We start from the raw sequence: 21,597 nt of genomic DNA on the forward strand, positions 1-21,597 counted from the left end.
TGTTGGGTTGTAGGGTATGTGGACCTGAACCTCTGCCACTTAATGCTGAACTGTTCTCCAGAGAGGTTGGAACAAATCACATTCCCACCCGTGTCCTCCTTTTAGGAAGCCGAGGAGCTCTTTGTGTCTTATCAGTCAGCACTATTTCCACCTCCACAACCCTGAACCAACAGTGCCTGCTCTCCGACCCTGAGGAATCAGACAAGGTACATGGGACCGTGGTCCCTTCTGCTTTGCATCTTCCCATAAAATAATTCTCCAGTCTTAAAAACGTAGGAAGAAAACAGTCAACTTTCTGAGAGTGATCCTTGAAATACGCTCTCTCTTCGATTGATGTACTTTGCTAGCAGGTCAGTGAGGTGTAAGAGTATCCTGACCACCCTCCTCAGCCGCCGATGGGAGCGGAGGACAAAAGCTCATTGCAGTCAGTGGGTCAGGTGGCTTACGAAGCCTGCACAGTGGACAGGATGGGGAAACCAAGGAAATGGTAGCAGCCCCTTTCTCTGGGGAATCAGAGGACTGCAAAGTTCAGGGAACAAGCTCACAGGAAGCTGATGCTTGTGTCTTTTTCTGCAGGGTTTTAAGAAAACAGGGCCGAAAAGACCCCCTCCTCCAACCATCAGCTTGTTGAAACCCCAGCACCTGGAGTACCAAGCGCAAGAGGCATTTCTGAAGCATGATGTAGCACTACATTGAAAAGGCACAAATAAACCCCAAACCCTAGCACACATTTATCCAGTTTGTGAGGCGGATTAATAGAATAACCAATAAAACATGTATAAAAGCTTTAATTAAATCTGATGAAATAAAACTTCATGTTTTATTTATGGACACTCCCAACATGTAAAGGATTCAGGGAGACATTCATTTTACTGCCATTTCGTCCTCATATCTATAATTAAATCCAGGCTGCAGCTCTGGCCCAAAGCAATGCGGCATTTTAAAGCTGGCCTTGGACATTCCCTCCCCCCGCCCCAATCTGCTTTTAATTATAATTACCATCCCCAATACGTAGCAGGCTGATGGCAAAACAAAACAAAATAATGAAACAAACAAACAAACAACGGTTGTTGCCGTTGCGTTTTAAAGCGACATGCTGAAGGAGGATTCCAGGCAGGAGGGCGTATCCTCTATTTCCAGTTTTATTCTGTACCAAGTGCACAATCCCTTCATTTTACTTTTGACATAAAAAAAGGACTTCATGAAACAAGACAAAATAACTTATGATTATATGAAACATAACTGTGACAAATCACAAAACTATACATATTAATAGAAAAAAAGTGTACCTAATTCTTTAAATGATTTATGACAATAAGCACCAGATGTGCCTCTAGAGTAAAATTGGCCCCATATCCAGAATGATATATGCAGTTCATTTCTCTACGTGAGTGTATATAACTATGTACAATAGTCTGTGTGATTTATGGAAAACAGATTTCCACTTTTCCCCCCCAAAGTGCTTTATGTCAGCAACATTACACAGGATGCTTTGCTGTCTGTACAAAATAAATCTCTTCTGTTTTACACTCACCATTTCTCCGATGAGTGCTTTTTTTTTTTTTTTTTTTTGCTCTATCCATTGCAAAAAAAAAAAAAAAGTAACCGCAGAAATTCCACACCACCAACAAAAAGTGCCTTTAAAAAATGCTGCTATAAAATGACATGGTCAAAACAGTCAAATAAAATAGCAAATAATTAAACTGAACATTTACAGTCACTATTCCCAATACTTCAAGGCAACTAGAAAGTCAAGGTTCTTGGATTGGGGAGCTGAATTTATCCCTGTTCAGAACTGGTATTAGTGTCCTAGTGTGCTTGACAGCTGGTAATTTAAAAACAACTGAACAAAACCAACACTCTGTTATCAGGGGAACTATGCTGTGATCTACTAAAGACCTTTTTTTTTTTTTCCATTTTAGAAGCACTTATGTAATTTGGGGGAGACATGGGTAAAGGGAGATACCCCACAGGACCAGCCAATATTTAAATAATATTTAACAGCTGATCAGAGGCTAAATTACAACTGACATTTTGACGCAGTCCCTTTAGGGAATTAAGACAATGTAGCAAATTAAATGTCTCTAGGCACACTGATTTTTTTTTTTTAACGTAATAGGATAATTGGCTTTGGGCTGTGTGTGTTTTCACAAGCATTAGTTTTTTATAAAAAGGGGAATGACAATCTCTGTTCAGATGTTTATGAAAATGGTTACATATCAAGACTAAAAAGGGCAGGGAATGGAAGGGAATCTATTTTTGAAGTTTCCACTTACACTGTCACAAAAATGAGGAAAGCGTATACACATCTTCTGCAATGCTTCAAAAGTAAGCAAGGGACAAATTTTAAGATCAGGAGAGATTCTGGAAGCTAAGGACAGTCTGTGTAGTTTAAAAGGAACCTGAATGTGACATGTCCTGAGGCCCTAATCTCAAACCTGCAGCCATCAGTGAACAGGGAGAGGCACGGGAGGGGCTGCTCTGCTTCCTGCAGGCTCCCTCTGACATGAATGTCCCTCGGGCTGGGCCCCTGAGCTCCTGCTGAGGAGGGAGGTGCTGCAGGTCTGCTGTCTGGACCCTCCCTGGCTCCCTCTAGGCCAGGTGAGGCAAGAAAGGGGCAGGGTGACTGTGAGGGCCCTGGTAAGTCCCAAAGGGGGAGGTGATGCCCGCGGTTTCTGAGGTTCAGCTTCTCGTCTTATCCTCCTTCCCCCTTTCTACTTTAAATTATATACAGCCACAGGGAGGGCTGACAGCATTAACTGCAATAACAACTTAGCCTTTTCATCTCTTTGCTCATTGCACGAACAAAAGGTATTTGAGTTCCTCACAAAGGCGTCCATATTTAAGAAAGGATAAACGGCCTCTCTAAAGGTACCAGAGTTCTCCTTTCTTTCTAGAGTGTGACAGAGGATATGTGAGGGATGTTACCGATGTCAGCGTGTATGTATGCACGTGTCCTTGCTTAGGCCAACGACACAAAGTCTGCAAGAAGTATGGTATTTTGTATGCAGCCTGAGAGCTGCATACTTATAAAGGAAGCCTGGTGTGCACCCTTTTGTAAAGCAGACAACTCATCTCTTGCAGACTTCGATGTCTGCACGGTAACTTAGAAAGCAGGCCACTAGTCAGAGAATCTAGACTGACCAAGTGCACTGTAAGGGTGAAATCCACACTTGGTTCTTTATTCACCTCATTCTACTGCATGTTGGAATGAACTCCTGAATCAGGTAGAACTCTACTGATTGTGGAGCCAGACTGGAAAGACCTGTCTGTCAGGATACAAACTGTCACAGGATCCCAAGTCCAACACCAAACTGTTGCATTGTCTTGCTGAAGACCATAAGGATCTCAGTTTGACAAACAGCATGTTTCACTTTTGTTCAGAAAACATTTTTAGAAAGAGATAAAAGAAACTCTGAAATGTCACAGTACCAGAATGTCAGAATTTACCAGGTCTTTGGGGTTGGCCAATTTTTCTAGCCTATGCCCCAGGACTTGGGATCTTTTTAATAGCTTTGTAAAGGTGTCATAGAAAATGACTTTCTATTTAGGGTTGATATAAAATGGCCAAGTGCTCTGTGAAAATTCCAGGCCTTCAAACCAGAGATTTAGAAAAAGGGTTGCCTTCTTCCACCCACCTTTCCAGGAGTGGATGGTGAGACAATGGCGGTGGTGAGCATGGTTGACCCACAGTCAAGGAGAGGGCGAGGAGGATGCCAAGAGAGGGTGGGGAGAAATGTAAGGGAGGGACAGACAGACAGATGAATGGATATCCTGAAGGAGTAGAGACCATGCAAAGTAACTGGACATCAGGCATCCCTTGTTTGGTTTTCCGAGAGAACCCAGACACACAGCTCAGCATGTCCCTGTTCTCACATTTTCCGGCATTTCTCTGGGCGGAGCATCAGAGTGGAGGCAACGGGCAAACCAGTCAAACAACCTTTTTCTTTGAACAAGGTCTTTGAGGTGGAGTTGCTCAACAATCAACCCAGGAGGGTTCATGCTACAGCACTGGCTGCGAGGGGTGTGCCCAAGTCTCCCTCAGGTAGGCTTTGCTAACTGCAAAACTGACATTCCAGGGTGGGGCCAGGCAGAGCTACAGCTGTGCAAAATGTGTGGAATTGAGGTGATTAAAATAATAGTAATTTCCATCCACGGAACAGACCTCTAAATATTTGTTTTCCTTTTAAAGTAGATGCATAATGAGTCTTTAAAAACAGAGATAGGTTGCTAAAATATAAGACCTTATTTTGCTGTTGGAGAAACATTGAGAAGCGATGGGTTAGCATGGGACTATCTAAGAGGAAAGCAAAATCCGGGGAGTTTCCAGGAGTTGAGACCACACTATGCTTTGGACGTGGATTTCCCTCACGTGCCTGGCTCTGCCCAGGCCGGCAGTGAGGGCGAGTGCTGGGTGAGGCAGCCCACTGCGCCTCTGGTGATTGGGTTGTCCTTCCCTATTTGGAGTATTCAGCCAGGGTCATCCCTAAACTGCGTTTTCGCACGCACATCATTTCATTGGTGTCCTTTGAGGGTTGACAGCCAAGAAGTAACAGGTATCCAGTAGACTGAGACTCTAAATTCCCTTCGAGAAGACAGTCCTGCTGGTCACCGGGTCCAGCAAACCCGGAGAGAAAAAGGAGCAACTGCACACGTTCCTGCAAAGCTAGCTCTGACCGTCCAGTCCTGCCTTCCAAAGACATGTCGGTGAGTCTGCAGGTTCTGTTGACTGGGTTGACATCTTCCTCGTGCAGTCTGTGAGGGCATGAGAACAAAAGGTAGCAAGCAATAAGACGGTTCTAGATGTGCAGGAGGGGTCAAAGGAACTATTAGCCTTCTGTATGGACAGAGGAGAGCTGGCTGGGACAGCGGTCCACAGCACTGAGCTGCAAGAATGCAGCGTCTTCAGGACCGCTGCGGAGAGACTCCCCGAAGAGGCTTGAGGAACCGGAAGGCAAGTCATACACTGGAAGAGAAAGAACACAGGAAGTCAGTAACTCCTGATCCACGCCACGCCCACCAACGTGCAGTGCAGTACTGCAGTTCCCCAAGTGCCAACTGGGGGCGAAGGAGGCACCCACAGGGGCCTAGGCCCTCCAGCGGGTCTCTGTCCTGAGCAGCCTTAGTGTGGGAGGAGGCTGGCTTGCAGGCAGCTGGCTAAAACATGACTCGGCAAAAAACACAGACGGAGTAGAAGTAAAAGAAAAGTGTTCAAGGGAAGGATGAGGGTGGTCTCAAGGAGGAGGTGATGCCAAAATTGAATCATAAAAGAGAATGGGATTTTCACAGATGGAGATGTAGGGAAAGAACATTCCAGAAAGAGGAAACAGAGAGCAAAGACAGAAAGGGAGGGGCATGTGGGGTCAAAGGTGCTGGCAAAGCTCAGGTGAAAGGCATGTCAGGGAAAAATTTTCTGGGCAGGTCTGGAGAGCTTGAGTAGGCCTAATTTGTAGGGGCTGTGGATGCCCCGTGCTGGAGATGAGAGTTTATTTTCTAGGCAACTGAAAATTATTTAAGGTATATGAGCAGGAAAGTGGCATATTTTATCCTTCGTCTTCAGAGGACAGAATGACAAAGATGAGGAGTAGATGTAAGGAGACTTGTCGGAAGGTTATGGTCTCAGGGTGGGGAGATACGCTGGATCCGCACTAGGGCCGTGGAAGTGGGGCTAAAGCAGGGCTGAAGAAGAAGGTGAAGACATGTCAGGGATAGTTCAACAGGAGTTGATGTGGTCACGTGCTGGGTTTAGTCCAGGCCAGTCACAGGAAACCCACCTGGTCTCTCCTGTCTCTCCTGCCCGTTGGTGCGAGTGCCTCAAACAGACACCAACATACCTGTAATGCCCGGGTGAGTGGAGAAGGCTCTGTGGAAAACGTCAAAGCCAGCCTGGCCCATGGATGTGGGGGCCAGGCAGTCCTCGAAGGAAGGCACCACACTGCAGGAACTGCCGGGTGGCACGGTTCTCTGGGAGTCGGGGTAATGTGGGGGGCAGAACGTCTGCAGCTGCCCATAAAATCCTGAAATGCAAGCATGGCACTGAGCTCCTTCAGGGCACAAGTTCCGCAGGCCACTCCAACCCAGCGAGAACCCAGCCTGGCTTCACGGGATAAAATGCCATTAACTCGTAAGGCCACCTGTAAAATCTTCCCAGCAAGCATTTGGAATGCACTATTTGGGCTGAAGCTCTTCTACCTTACAGGGATTTCAAGGCTTATTAGCTCATGACATTTTTATCTTGTGCTTTGGTACCTGAAATAGGAAAGTTTCTTATCTTCCTTAAACTCTCTGAAGATTCCTGGATATGGAAGGCCTGACTTTCAGGGGATGTTCCTAACCCAGGCCCTCCCACCAGGTTTTGAAATGCATCTTCCTTAACTTCCTTTATCCTATATTTTGTTTTCACATTTGGTAAAAATCTGCAGAATGCAGAATGTTTAACCTTGAACAAAGCCCATGTAAAAAAAAGAAATGCATCCATCTGTCTTTCCAACACACAAATTCATATACATTTATATGGTCCTTATAATTTTAAATAGGTACATAGTATTTCATAGTTGGATGTACTACAATTTACTTAACAATCATAATTGTTATTTGCAGTAAATGATAAAACTGGAAGTGAATAATATAATGAAGAAATATGAAGAAAGATTTTCAAATATTTCAAAATAATGATTGATCTTTTGATAATCTTATTTCATCTATCCCTTTCAATTTTTTCCCATTCAGTGGAGTTTTCCTTGGGGTCCTATATGGTTCTTTTCTATGATCCTTCGAACCTTTTGAGATACTTTACCTTTTCCTTCTTCCTCCTTGCCTTACGATAAATTTAAGTCAATGGATTATTTTCTTAGGGTATAATGTGCTTTCAAAAATATAATAATGAAATCTTAATTCCATACTTTATTGAAGGCAGAGCTGAAGCTCTGCTGCTTTCTAACTCTATATTGCATTGTGTCTGTTTCCTCAACTGTAAAATGTGAGTATCATTGTCTACTTTGCAGGGCTATTGTGAAGATTAAATGAGTCACTAGATAAGGAAGTACATCTAAAATGTTTTAAAGTGCTTTATAAATGTCAGTTATTGATATCACTATTCTGTTTTTGATGGAAAAAATGAGAAATTAAATGCCCCGGGATTCCTTCCACAAACACTCAATGGACATCTTATGTTCTTATGCAGAATATAAGAAATTCTGCACCGAGACTGTCATCACAGTGCTAGCGATCACAATAGAAAACTGAAGAGCTGAAATGGCCACCCATAAAAGGATGGTTAAGCAAATAGTGGTACATTTACATGATGGGAATAGTAAATGGCCATTAAAACAACATGTATAAGGAGTTTTTAACAACAGGGAAAGACCATTATCAAGTTTAGTTTTAAAAAAAGCAAGACACAAAATTGAACATAAAGACTGGCTCAGCGATATGGAAGTCTATGTACAGGATGACGATGGCAAGGTCCCATGTCGTAGTTGTCTTTGGGTATTTATTTTTTGCCTTTATATTTTTTTGAATTTTAATAGTGGTGAAGAGCAAGCACTCTGAAGCCAGACTTCCTGGGTTTAAATCCTAGCTCAACTACTTAACAGCTGTCTAGTCTTCGTACATTACTTAGCTTCTTGGTGTCTCAGTTTTCCAACTTGTAAAATGGGTTTAATAGTAGTAACTACATCTCTGAGTTATAAAGAGTTAATATTTACATATTATGTAATATAATTTTTATAATATACTTAGTTATATAATTAAAATTTATATATTATATAATATAATTTATATAATACATATGTGTTTGCTCAATAAAGGAAAATAAAAAGTAATTATTTTACAATGACAATGTAGTTCCTAAAAATAAAGCTTATCGAGGGAAATAAAATTTTTGAAAAGGCAGTAAGTCCTTCAACAATAACCAAATGTAAGAGAGAACACAGCAGCAGGCATGTGGCACACCCCCAGTTCCCAGGTGGAATCTCTGGAAGATTCTTGGCCCATTGGAAACCTGAGTTGTATACTTCTTGCCCATGGCTCCTAGATTCTACAGTAATTGACACATGTTTTGTTTTCTTCATTCACCCCAGTGGAGGCTCTAAACAGCAACATGTTTGAGTGGTCTGAAGGAACCTGGAATGTGGAGCCGTGTGGTTTGCATAGTTTCTTGGACTGAATCTCAACTTTGGGTACCTGGTGGCCAGGCACATGGAAATATGGCATACCCATCAGGAGGAAAACAGTACCATGAACTATCATGGTTGGTCTATTCAATTGTAACATCTCCTCACTGAGTAAAATAGATAATATTTGCTATCTATACCCATATGCCAGCTCTGCTCATATTTGTCACCCATAAATTCCCTGGTAGCACTCCTCAGTGTAACATTACCATTCCAAGAAGAGAAGACATTTTTCACTAAACTCCCACACCTCCACAAATAGGGACATTAATCATTCAGGGACAATGATAGAGACTTTCACTGGCCTTTTGTGAAAAGCAATTCATTCTCCCTTTCCTATCTTCTCTCCTGTTTCTGAGAGAGAACAGAAATATTACATGGCTCCAATGTATATTTGAGTGTTGTGATATGTATGAATATAAAAGGTTTGTGATGTGGTAAAATATACCCAGTAAAGTTAAATATTAAACCCTACATTCTGGGCTCCATCTCCTAGTCTGGATCTGAGCAAGAAGGGCAGAGTAGACTATAATTCCTGCCTGTGGGTGTCTTGGCTGACACAAGGAACTGTCAAAACCAGAATGGCCCCGCAAGCATGTTTTATCACTCTAACAGCCAACTCAAGAAAAGAAAATCCTTCTTATTAAATCTCTCCCTCCAAGTAGCCAGTTACTAGAAGTGCCAAATATACTGGTGTGGATGGTTGTGGTCACTCAAATCGAAGAATTTTAACATATTCTCTTCCCAGCACTAGTTCCATAAAACCAACAAAATTAAAAAAGAAAATTCCATTAGGGTCTTGCCACACACATGGACTCAGAGAAAGCCTAACTCACTTTCTGATGAATGGCTCCTGTATTCCAGTGGTTGGATTTCATGTAGCAAGTTTGGAAAGAACACTACTTCTCGGACCCAAAGCAAAATGAGGCAAGATGTTAACACATTTTGTGGACATAAAACCTAAGAGTGATGGCAAGGTCAGCCAATCTGTCAGTCAGTCAATAATGGTTATCAAGTGTGGGTTAGGGTGCTGTTGGGGACACCAAAGTAGTAGAAGATACGTCCTTGCCTTTGAGCATTGATAATCTAGTTGGCGTGAGGACACATACATTCACGAGAGCATAAGAACATATACATAAATATACATTGGCAATAAATGTTAGTTGTTACAGTGATTAAAAAATCACCCCTCCACTTTAAAAGTTATTTTATTTCCAGGAGTGGAGGAGGGGAGGTATTTGCAGATAAACTCATTCTACCTAAATTGCAGCTCCTGAGGGTCAAGGAGAATCAGTCCTCTTTGGAAAGTTTTTTTTTTCCTTCTAAAAACAAACTTGTTTTTCTAATTATAAAAATGTTTGAAGCTAATTATACCAACTAGAAAATGTAGATGAGTATAAACAAAGAAAAGAAAAATTGTCTTTATTTTCACTATTCAAAAATGGCCAGATACACATGAAACTGGAACGTTTTATATATATATGCACATACACATTGTTTTGTATCCTGTTTTCTCTTCTAATATTAATTCTTGGTTTCATCACATATCACTAAAATTCATTCCTGAAAAGCCTTTCTCTTTAGTTTGTCATATGGGGTCACTAGTATCTCTGTGATGATAGGTTAGATCACGAGTTCAGGGTCACTCTTGCTGCTGCTGATGATAAAGCAGCCCCATGAAGCTGGGTGTAGATTTCCTTCCCAAAGTGGGAGGGAAGTGGAGGAGGTCAGAGGAGAAAGGAACTGCATGACTAAATATGATTATGGAAGGGTATTCTCTAGGGCAGCACTATCCAATAAAACTTTCCGTGATGATGGAAATGTGCTTTATCTGCACTGTCCAACACAGTAACTCTATGTGGTTACTGAGCCCATGACATGTGGCTAGTACAAGAGAGGAGCTGACTTTTAAATTTTATTTGATTTTAATTAATTTGAATTTAAATAGCCACACTTGTTTTGTGGCTCTTGTATCAGACAGCACAGCTCTAGCGTAATCTGAATTCCCAGGTGTAGCAGAGCAGACTTTGTTAATCAGGAATGTTTCTGATTAATTTACTGAAGGAAAAACACACGACCCACCAAGATCTTAAATAAAAGCCAGATAAATGATTAAACTCCTGGCCTTCAAGATAGGAAGTATGTTAGAGTTTCCATTATAATATATCTATCTTTTCCTTACGAATTTGCCACTTCAATCTTTGTGGAGGAAACCAGAATATAAATACATCAATAAAGTAAATAATTCCCAATCCTAAAGAGACTGAGCAGTGTTTTAGGCTAAAGTGTCAGGGCACTTTAACTTTCCTAGAGGAACCACTTTCCCTTCTAGAGGCAGTAGAAGCAGAAGGAAGTATGTTCCCTACTTTCTTTACTTCAGACCGTGGGCCTAACTCACTGTGCACACTGGGAGTGGCCACGTGCCATGGCGGGGCTCCATTTTCCACCCCATATGATGGTGGTGTGTCAACACAGAAGGTTCCACCCAACTGTTGATACGCACGCGTGGTAATGAATGCCACCAGCCTGCACCGTAAAGGTGTTAAGTCACGATCTGTGTACTGAGTAGGCTTGTTTATGCAGCAGATGGCTTGCAAAACAAAATTCTTGTTTTCCTTTAAGGTGAGGCTGGTGAACCACTACCAAACTCTGGGTACCAGGAAAAATGCTGGATGGACAACACTCATAACTGGGACTGACCTTTCCTTGCACTAGGCTCAGCCTGGACCATGATGACAACTGACAGGTCCGGCTCACATATAGCAGCAGGCGCCCCTCACAAATATCAGGAAGGTCCCCCAGAACCACTTCTCCCACCAGGGTGTGGCCTAATCATGCACGGCAGGACCCTCTGGGAGGCTCCTCCAAAACAGCGTTGGGGGCCCAATACCCCTTGGTAGTTCAGATGGGAAAATGCTTCAACCCCCATGTGGTCCAGACTGTACCAATTCAGGGATCCAGGCCAAGCACTGTGGTTTTTCAGCTACTACCCAAATCTCAGGAGTCATCTGTTTTTTTTTGATTTTTCAGATGAAACAGTGACTAATGTGCATGCTTGCCTTTACTGCTGTTGTTGTATTTTTGTAAAATGAGGATGTGATAGTATCTACTTGTGCAGTAACCACAGAGACTAAAGAAGATTAATAGAGACTATCCAATGTAAAGCGCTGAGCGCATGCGTAATACGGAGCTCACACTCTATAAACGTTACTTTTCACTTTTCCTTTCCTATTCTTCTAAGAACACAGCATTTCAATTTCTATGCTTTCATTCACATGATGACTGTTTACTGTTTACTAAGCACTTACTCAAGTGCTGAGGCTACAGTGGTGACTAAATACACTCCATGCCTTCTCGGAGCTTACGTGTTAGTGAGAAAGATGATAAATATATAAATGAGAAATCAAGTAATGTAATGTCATACTGCACATGAAAATGAAAAGGAAATTTTCTTTAAAGGATGTATAGAGATACAATTCTCTTCTCCAAAATGCATTCAAGATAGGAAGAATAAAAAGTAACTAATGACATTTTTGACTTTGGGTCCTTTTGTTTGACCCTGTCCAGTGAGGGCAGGTACAGGCAGGAGGCCACCCAAGAGCTCTGAAGAGGACCAGCCCTCCTGACAGGGCGGTTTTTCTGCCAGTGGTGCTAGGCAGTTCCCACCTGGGCAGGAGAATAAGCAGATATTAGTGGCAGGGGCAGAGTTGGCAGCCCCTCACTTTCTTGGTGGCATGGCTGTTTGCTAGCCAAGTAGAAGGAAGGATGTATATTTATGAGCTTTATGACTCTAATTATTTTTCCACAGATTCTATAATTTTGTGGGTTACTTTAGGAAGTATAGCATTTTTGGCCTAGGTCATAAGATTGCTGCACAGGCAGGGTCATGGATTAGCCTAACTGATGAGCAGGTGGGCTCAAATCAGAAGCCGAGAGATGGGGATATATAAAGAAGATGCTTAACCCTACTCTCTTGGGCTCTTTGGATTTCTTTTTCTCCAATATTCTTGTGGCTTTTTGTGGATTCCCCTACTCTCTGGGGACCCTTGACCCACTACCTTTGAATACCTCTGGTAAACCAAGTCAAGGGAATGGAAAGAGGAAGAGACAGTAAATCACCAGTCAAGCTCCTGGTGCCACTTACTGTTTGGTTCAGGGACACTGGTGCTCTCTGGCATGTGCTGACTGCCACTCTCCCAAACACTGGCAGATCACACTTCCACCATGACTTCAACCATCTCACCATTATCCCCTTCCCTATACTGGCTCCTCCTCTTCTTCTTCCTCCTCTCTGTGTCCCTGATTTTAAGGAACAAACCCCACCATTCTCCCTTAGTTAAGCAAACCCGGATCTGGAGAATCCCAGCCTAATTTCCAAGTTTAGAAGTTTCTGGCCACCTGGAGAAGAACTCACTCTATGTCTCTGAACTGCTTTACAAGTTGGAATATGCCCAGAGAATGAGGATGTTGTTCAATCCACCTTAGGGTCAACCAAGACCCATATGCTACAACCATTTTAACCAAAGGCACTGACTTATGACAGGTCTGAAAAAGGTGGCTATTTTCAATAAGCATTGACTAGCACCATGCAAGACTCCTCAAATAGCTAACTAAGAAAAGCTGAAGGATTCTTCAGATAATATTATCTTTCAAAAATGGGTGGGTAACTACACATCTATTAGAATGGTGAAAGTCTGGACCACTGATAACACCAAATGGTGGTGAGGATGTGGAGCGACAGCAGCCCTCACTCATTGCTGGTGGGAATGCAAAATGGTACAGCCACTTTGGAAGACAGGTTGGCAGTTTCTTACAAAACTAAACATACTCTTACCATAGCATTCAGCAATTGTTCCCCTTTGTGTTTACTGAATGGAGTTAAAATGGAGTTATGTCCACACAAAACCTGCATGCACGTGGATACTGATAGCAGTATTATTCATAAATGCCAAAACTCGGAAGCAACCAAGATTTTCTTCAGTACATGAATGGATAAACTGTGGCACATCCAGACAATGGAATATTATTCAGTGCTCAAAAGAAATGAGCTATCAAGTCATGAAAAGATACAGGGGAAAACTTAAATGTATATTACTAAGTGAAAACACCAATTTGAAAAGGCCGCATGACTCCAACTACATGACATTCTGGAAAAGGTAGAATATGGAGACAATAAAAAGATCAGTGGTTTCTGGGGTAGGGATGAACAGACAGAGTACAGAGAATTTTTAGGGCAGTTAAACTATTCTGCATGAAACTGCAACAGTGGACACACGTCATTATATATTTGTCAACCCAGGGAATGTACAACAGTAAGAGTGACCCCTAACATAAACTGTGGACTCTAGATGATAATCATGTGTCAATGAGGTTCATTGATTATAACAAACGCACCACATGTGTGTGAGATGTTGATAGTGAGGGAGGTTATATATGTATACGGTGGGGTATGAAGGGGGCAGGGGACATATTAGAACTCTTCGTACTTTCCACTAAATTTTGCTGTGAGCCTAAAACTACTCTAAAAAAGTCTATTTAAAAATGGGTGGGTACGTATGACTTTATGTTATGAATCTCTATATTATGTGCCTATCCCACTACAATACATGTTCCATAAAGGCAGAGACCTCATCCAGTTTGTTTACTACAGCATCCACAACACCTAGTACCTGGCATATCCTAGGCATTCAATAAATATTTGTTAAGTGCATGAATGACAGCACATCTTGGTTACTTTAATCATAATTAAGCTATAGGTCTTTACCGATGTGATGCCTTTTTTCTTTCCATAAACCCTAGTATTTAAAAGAGGCCTGCAGCCCTCAGCACTCTGTGAGGGGTTGCAGACCATCACTGGCTAACCCACACTTTGTTCCTGCTGCGAAGGTGCTCTGGTTTCACTCAGCCTTGGGATGCAAGGTAGGAGGGTGGAATGGAGGAAGGTTTGCTGAATCCAGGGATTCTGCTTCCTGGTGAATTAAATGAACATGGGAAAGAAGATGACAAAGGCAACAGCAAGTCTAAGAAGAATCCCTGCTAAAAATATCCCTTCCCACACTCTGGGAGTGGGAGATTTACTTGGGTCAACTAGCTCTTTCCCAGTGATTCAAATGCTCCCTGCCAAGGTTAAAGCTCGCAATCACTAACAATAGATTGTGAAATACCTCATCCAACCACACTGAAACAGTCTCTGAGAATACAAATACAAAGAAGGAGAAAGAAGACAAAAATCCTCACTTCCCTCGGCTCCCCTAATTTCTTCTTCTCCAACACTCTGCTATTTGTGGATTCCCTTCTTCTCTGGGGAATTCACCATGATCTGCACACTTTGAATACGTTCTGTAATCCATGACAGAGCCAATGAGGAAAAAAAGGGGAAAACATCGGTTAAGTCTCTGGTAAAGCTACTAAGGACCATCAGAATATAGTCTTTCGGGCTACATCTTCTCAGCCTGACTCTACGTATTCAAACTTTTTACTCAGAGAAAAGCCCAACGAATCCTACACGCACTGCTTACATGGTACCTTAGTATTAGGACACCTTAAAGCTTCCTTCTTAGGTATCCATCTGACATTTCTCTCTGGTAAGAAGGTAATTCAAACAAATGTTCCCATTTTACAGACAAAGAGATGGAAGCAGAGGAACTGTTGAATACCTTGCCTTTGTAACCAATACTTTGTTTATATGATACCACACCGATAAAAGTGGAAAAATTCATCCAACCACTTTAATATTTCTAAATATCTAGATATTCATGGATTTAGCCTTCATCTTAAAACAAAAGAGCAGTAGAACTAAAATAGCGATCACATGATCTCCTACTGTCCAAAGTTTGCTCATTGGCAGGCCTCTTGCTTTGACATTTTCATAAGATATTTGGTTAGTGTTACGCCAATTACTCAGAATTCTGTCATAAGGAAGGAAAGGAACTAATATTTAATTGCTTGAAGACAAGCATTATCCTAGGTGTTTTACATACAAAATATTCATCCTTAAAACAACTTTTTAGTTAAGTAGTATTGTCCCTAGTTTATAGACAAAGTAGTGAAGTTTAAAGTAACTCATCCAAATCCTCATAGCTACCAAGTTTCAGAACCAGGACTTAAGCCATGGTCTCTTCGGGAACACAGTTCATGTCAGACTACTGGGGCTTAAGCTCATGACCAAATCAACTTTAACAAAATCTTGCCATTTTTGTTGAGGTCTCTCACTGCCAGGCTACAGGCAAAGTTACTAACATTTTAGAAAATACAAACATTCTCATTAGGAGAAAAAGTAATGAATTAATTGATCAAATCACCTAATCACTAAAAAATTCCAAAAACCCTCAAGAGTAGAAACAAAGACATTTCAGAAATTTCTTATGGCCAATTTTATGTTTTAGCCACTATTTTATTTCTATCCATTGCACAAACAGCTTAGATTTGGGTTTAAATCCCAGATGACCCATTAATCAACTGTGTGTCTTAGATAAATGATTTTCCTTCTTGAGCCTCATCTTCTTTGAAGATAATAGCTATTTTATAGGGTTGTAGGAAACATTATGTATGACAGCGTTTATAAAAGCATTTAGTGTACTCCCCGGCACATAGTAGGCTGTCAATGCACAGCACCACTTACATGACCATGATATAAGCTTAGAAATATTTAGAGGTTCTATGTAACACATATGCAGTTCTTAAGCAATTTTTCTCACATAACCCACCTCCCTTAAGTATAAAATGATGCTGCTCTTAGGCTGGGCATGGTAGCCTATGCCTGTAATCCTAGCACTTAGGGAGGCCCAGATGGGAGGACTGATTGAGGCCAGGAGTGTGAGACCAGCCTGGCAACCTAGTGAGACCCCGTCTCTACAAAAAAATTTTAAAAATTAGCCGGATGTGGTAGTGTACACCTATAGTTCCAGTTACTTGGGAGGCAGAGGCAGGAGGATCTCTTGACCCCAGGAGATTGAGGCTGCAGTAAGCTATGATCTTGCCACTACTCCAGCCTGGATGACAAGATCCTGTCTCTTAAAAAAAAAAAAAGATGCTGCTCTTAAAAGTGAAATCTGCACAATTTGGTTGTCATTTTTGCCTGGGCTCTTGGTCTTGGCCATCAACACCATCCAGATTTTCACCTGAGTTAGGACTCTACTAAGCTTCGTTTCTGGAAGAGGTAGAGAAACTGACTCTTCATTTTAATACAGAGTCTATAAATGGGGAAGCTGCGGGAACAGCTCACAGACTGTGTTAGGAAGACAGATTTTTCTCCGGGCTGAGAACTGAACCAGCTTGCAAAGCACTCGAGCTATTTACGACTGACATTTAAGCAACTACTCTACCAAGAAAGAGGAAAATAATGGAAATAATAACCCTTAAAATTCCATTTTGGCACATTCCTATTGATGGAAGCCCACTGACCACCAGAGCAACCACTTGGTCCCTTTGCCCTTGGACAAATGGGTTGCAGCATGAGGTCTTCTAGTTAGAAAAGTTCACCTGGTTCCAAGAAGCGTGGCCATTTCCATCTATAGCTCCTGCTGCCAGCTCACAGGCCACGGTGAGATGCACTCTGAACACTCTGGGTGGTCTTTCCACTTGTGCCCCTCATAGCACTTCACCTGGTCTGCAGGGAACTGGTAAGAGCATTTATCAGCTTGAGCCACATGCTGGCCCTCGGGCTTGTATTCTCATTTCCAGGGATGAGGCAGGGAGGAGGGGGAGGGTCTGCCACTGATAACCGCAAAGGGCTGAAATAAGAAGACGTGAGTGGGCAGAGCTTTTGTCGCAAGGGACAATAAGGAAAGGAGACAGAGCAGAGTGAGAAAGAAGGCATGCGTGAAACACTCTTGGTTAAAAGATGTAATCGATTTTCATTTAAATACCCCCCAAACCACCCCAAATCCTAGCGCATAGTGGCCTATGGTTTCCAAATTCTCAAAATGATAAGCTGCCAAAGTAAACTAATTGCAATGTGTCTCAGAAATTGCCATGCATGGATATATACAGTCATAGTGTACTGGTTCTGCGAATTCTGACAGTGATCATGCACATTTAGAAATGACATAAAATAGAGACTCTCAAAACCTAGAAGACCTGAGAAGTCTGAGACAGGTTTGGAAGCCAGCTTTGCCATTTTCTGGCTGTGTGGCCTGGAGCAAACCATAGCCTCTCTGAGCCCGTGATTCCCTATTTATAAAAGGAGATAATAATACTCATGTGGCAGCACAATCCTCAAAGTAGGAAGGAGACGCAGCACCGAGAACAAATGATTCAGTGCCCAGTTGCCCATGAGTAGCCACCCACACTCTATCACCTGCCAACTACTCTCTGTAATTCAAAAATTCTGGATATAAGTAAGACGTGGAACGAAGGATGGAGGATTTGGACATTATGTGTCCGATAGTGTTGTGAAGCAAACACTGCCCACTGCTTAAGGTTGATAAGAATGAGTTGGGAATTTTTCTACGAGCAAAGACCACTCATTGCTGGTATATATACTGCTACTGTGTGGCTGCAAGGACCAAATGAAATAATAAGTGTGAAAATATTTTGCCAACAGTAAAACCCACTGAAAATTCTAGCTCCTACTGTCTTGTCATAAGCCTGATGTTACTTCTCATCCTACTTTCTTTGCATATGGAGGTAAATCTGCCCGTGGTTATGTCAGGCTCTTCCCCATAAAGCAACCTTTTGACTCAGGGGTACCTGGACCTAAACCAGCATAAGGGAAGCATGGCAAAAAGTGAAGATTTAATTCTATCTGCCCTTCTCTTTCCAAGCAAGCTTTCCTATAAGAAAGGTCTAGCAGAGAAGATTCCAGACAGAGATTTAAAGGGACGTAAAAAGGAAATGTTGCTGCCATCTCAATTCCCTTTAGCCTGCCCTGAGCTCCATGACAGCCATCCTGGTTCTCTCCAGCTTTTTCAAGGACTTCCCAGAAGATAAAGGCAGAAGGAAGGTAGAAAATATTCACCCTCCTCAGCCACAGGCAAATTGCTTCCTTTGGATTATCTCTGATTGGAAAGCCATGGGGAGGGGGCACTGAGCCCTACACTTAGGGTCTAGGCCAATGATTCTAAAAGGCGGCACCCCCAGCATCAGCTCCACCTGGGCAGGTTTGTTAAACAAGCACATTCCTGGGTTCTACGGCAGACTTAGTGAATCAGAAGCTCGGGAGGAAGGGCCCAGAATTCTGTGTGTTTAACAAGGTATAACGTTTGAGAGCTTCTGAGAGCATCTTTAGATGATTTACAAACACCGGAAAGGTTTCCAAATGAAATACCAATGAAAACAAAACAAAACAAAAACAAAAACAGACCAGCTCTGATTTCCCCTGAAATGGGGAAGGAGAGCTCTTCCCATGGGCATCTCTTCCCCTTGGGCTGGCTCCCAGCCCTTTTGCTGGACCTTGGGGCTCTTGGGGATAAAGTGATGACTGTTCCAAAGTGGCCTTGAATTACACTCTCAGCAGATTCGGATCCAGATGACTTGCTTGGCTCCTTCCCTCAGCGCCTGTCTCTCACATGTCAGTCAGTGCTTGGTCAAGGTGAGATCATGGGACCTCATTTGAATGACTCAGAAGGCTTGGTCTCACTGTTGGCCCCGTACTGATCTTGTGGCCTAGACTTCTGTTGTCTAGCTGTAAGCAAACTCCCACTTCATATCCGCTCTACTAACTAGGTAACTTCTTGCTTCTCCAAATCCAAGTCTGTGATTATACAATTTTCTAGCACTCTAATCTAGGAGGAGTGGTCACATCTCACAGGTGCCAGTGAGCCAATGACTTGATTATTTCTCCCCCAAACCTCTGCCTCATAGCTGATGTTCTGTTAGACACTGTTAGTCCTCCCCAAAACCTACCATCTAGAATATTATGTTGAGATTAAATCGAGGTTTGAAGTAAAAGAGTACAGAAGTCTATATATGTGGCTTGGAGATAGGAGAGTGGATGTTGTATTTGTGAAACCTGGCAAATGTCACTAGATCCCAGGATGTCCATCACCTCCTCCCATCTGGCTGCCAGGAAACTTGCCTTTTCATCTTGTCAGACTTCGTGGACATTAACTATTAATATGGACAACCTAATTTATGATCTATCATCTCCTGCTCGACAGACTTCTACCCACTGCCACCTGGGAGGCCCACTCTGATGAGTGTGTCTAGTCTACAGGGTCCTTCCATTCCTGCTTAATCTCATTCAACTGCACACCCAACCCTTAATTTTAAGAATGTATTAGGCATCTCAAAATATGCCAAGTGCTGCAAGGAACAAATAGATGACATGATTCCATGCCTGCTCATGGTCCATGAGGAATACTCCTTGAAGACTGTGTTCAAAGGCTTTGCTTGTCAAGAAATACACCCCACCAACTGATATCACAGACTCCAGATACCCCCTAGATATACGTTTAGGATGGGCAGGAATTCTTGTTTATTTTCTCCATAGCTGCAGCTCTCACACCCAGAACAGGACCTGGCACAAAGTAGGAACTGAATATTTGAGAATGAATAAATGAGTGAGCGAATGACACCCACAGCTAGAGCCTTTGGTGAAAATGTGATGGCGAGAAAAGTCACAATGTAGCTCATAGATTCTGTTCTATGTACCTTATTATACAACAGTCTATCAAGTTTCAGAAAATAATGTGACTTCCCTTTCTCTCACTGGTTTTTTTAAATGAAGGAAGAAACAAAGGTAATGGAAATACGATGGACCCTATCCAAGTGACCTGGAGGGTTTTGCTGCTCTGAGTCTCCCTTTTCTGCTGGGTGACAGAGAGGCCACCGAGCCTGAAGAGAGAAAACAGAGTGGGCGGGAAAACTGAACAACTGAACTCACCCACAGAACACCTTACACTATTTCAGTAGTTGAGTAAGCTCTTTGATGTTGGAATGGGGCCATCCACGCCACCATCAAAGAGCTTACTCAGCTACTCTGAGCTTCATCTCTAAACTGGGGTAAAAATGTATTTCTTACTCTCTTTACAAGATTATAATGAGGATTCAGGTAGTCATCCAACAAATATTTTATTGAGCAGTTTCTATATACCCATAATTAGGAGGCACTCATAAAAATTATGTCTATAAGAGTAATTTATAAAACATATATTAAAATATAAACGTAGGCACTGCCACTGACCTTATTCGCATTGATGAAAATGTGGCATCAGCCCAGATCCAGAGGCAAAGGACCTTGGGTAATTACTTGGCTAATTCAGAGTCCCTGAATCATTTTGCTATAATGACAAGAAAGTTTAAGAACTTGCTTTGGGATGTGTGATATGAGGTTGGGCTTGGTGAAGAAATGTAGGAACGGAGAATTTGGTATTATAATAGTCACCTTAAATGATTTAGAAAAATGCCTGAATGTATTTCAATGGACTTGCATTTTGTAAGATCTAGTTCTCAAAGACCTTGTACAAAAAAGTGAAATGGAAGGTTTAGTCTAAACAATCTGGTTAGAGAAGGAAAATCCTATAATCAGAAGGAGCATTCAGAATTTTAAGTAAACCAACGAGAAATAAAAAGGAAACTAGCAATGTTTTGCAACATGTTGCTCAGCTCAGATGATCTGAATGGGGACAGATCAAGCCAGTTCTGGTGTTTTATTGTGTTTTCTGCTCTGTTTTATTAACACAGTGGCTTCACTAACCAGTAACCCAAATGTTCCTGATGTGTGGCTTATTTTTCCCCTTTCCTTTAAGGAAGTTCCACCCACAGCTATTCATGTTTTTTTTTTTTTTCCTTCTAAACCAGTAATTGGTTATCACATTTACAAGAAAAGTTCCAATTAAAAATACAAGAATTACAAGACACAGATTGCCATTAACATGTTTAACTCTGAAGAGTCCAACAGAGAGCAGGCCCTAAAATGAAGTTATAAGAAAAATATTTAATTGATTTTAAGAGCTCCATTCCTTAAAGGCTAAATTTCATATGTTTTCAGATATAAGACAGAACATTTACTTCTGGAAAGATGTCAATACTTCCCCAAAAGAGTGAAAAAGCACTACATCTATAAGAATGTTCATGAAACACCTTTCTATAGGTGCCTTTAAGGTTTCCGACAGAGAAGTCACAATAGTCAAAGAAATGGAGATTTCCTGGGTATTCCCTTCTCATCGAAAAATTTTTGAGTTCCAATTAAAAAAACAATCATGCTGCAAATGACACAACTTCACTGGTAAACTGCTTAAATAATATAAAAATCCAAGTCATAGTTCCTGTTATTTAATCCCTCTTATTATTAAAACTGCCTTTAGTGTTCAATGAAAAGATGAAAAGATGTTCAATCACATTACTAACTAAAGGAATTTCACTACTAGACACAAAACACCAGCTGTGTCTCAGGTATCCTTTTTTAAAATGCAAATACTCAGAAGGAGTACTGTATTACATTTACCTTAATGTGTAAGGGAATCAGTAAATTATACCATTT

General features: G+C 41.8%; 1 protein-coding gene across 2 annotated transcripts in view; it reads right to left on the reverse strand.

The window, feature by feature from the left end:
* Positions 1-4,235: 4,235 nt before the first annotated feature.
* GLIS3 (GLIS family zinc finger 3) overlaps positions 4,236-21,597 on the reverse strand; it is a 448,343-nt gene continuing 430,981 nt past the window's right edge. For both annotated transcript variants that reach the window (XM_012652892.1, XM_012652893.1), the window contains exons 10-11: positions 5,835-6,017; positions 4,236-4,966 (exon numbers count right to left, since the gene is read on the reverse strand). In XM_012652892.1, the coding sequence (XP_012508346.1) occupies positions 4,830-4,966; positions 5,835-6,017 (320 nt within the window). In that variant the 3' untranslated portion in view covers positions 4,236-4,829. The remainder of the gene's footprint in view (positions 4,967-5,834; positions 6,018-21,597) is intronic.

Source organism: Propithecus coquereli, unplaced genomic scaffold (genome assembly GCF_000956105.1).
Source record: "Propithecus coquereli isolate 6110/MARCELLA unplaced genomic scaffold, Pcoq_1.0 Scaffold403, whole genome shotgun sequence".
NCBI lineage: Eukaryota > Metazoa > Chordata > Mammalia > Primates > Indriidae > Propithecus > Propithecus coquereli.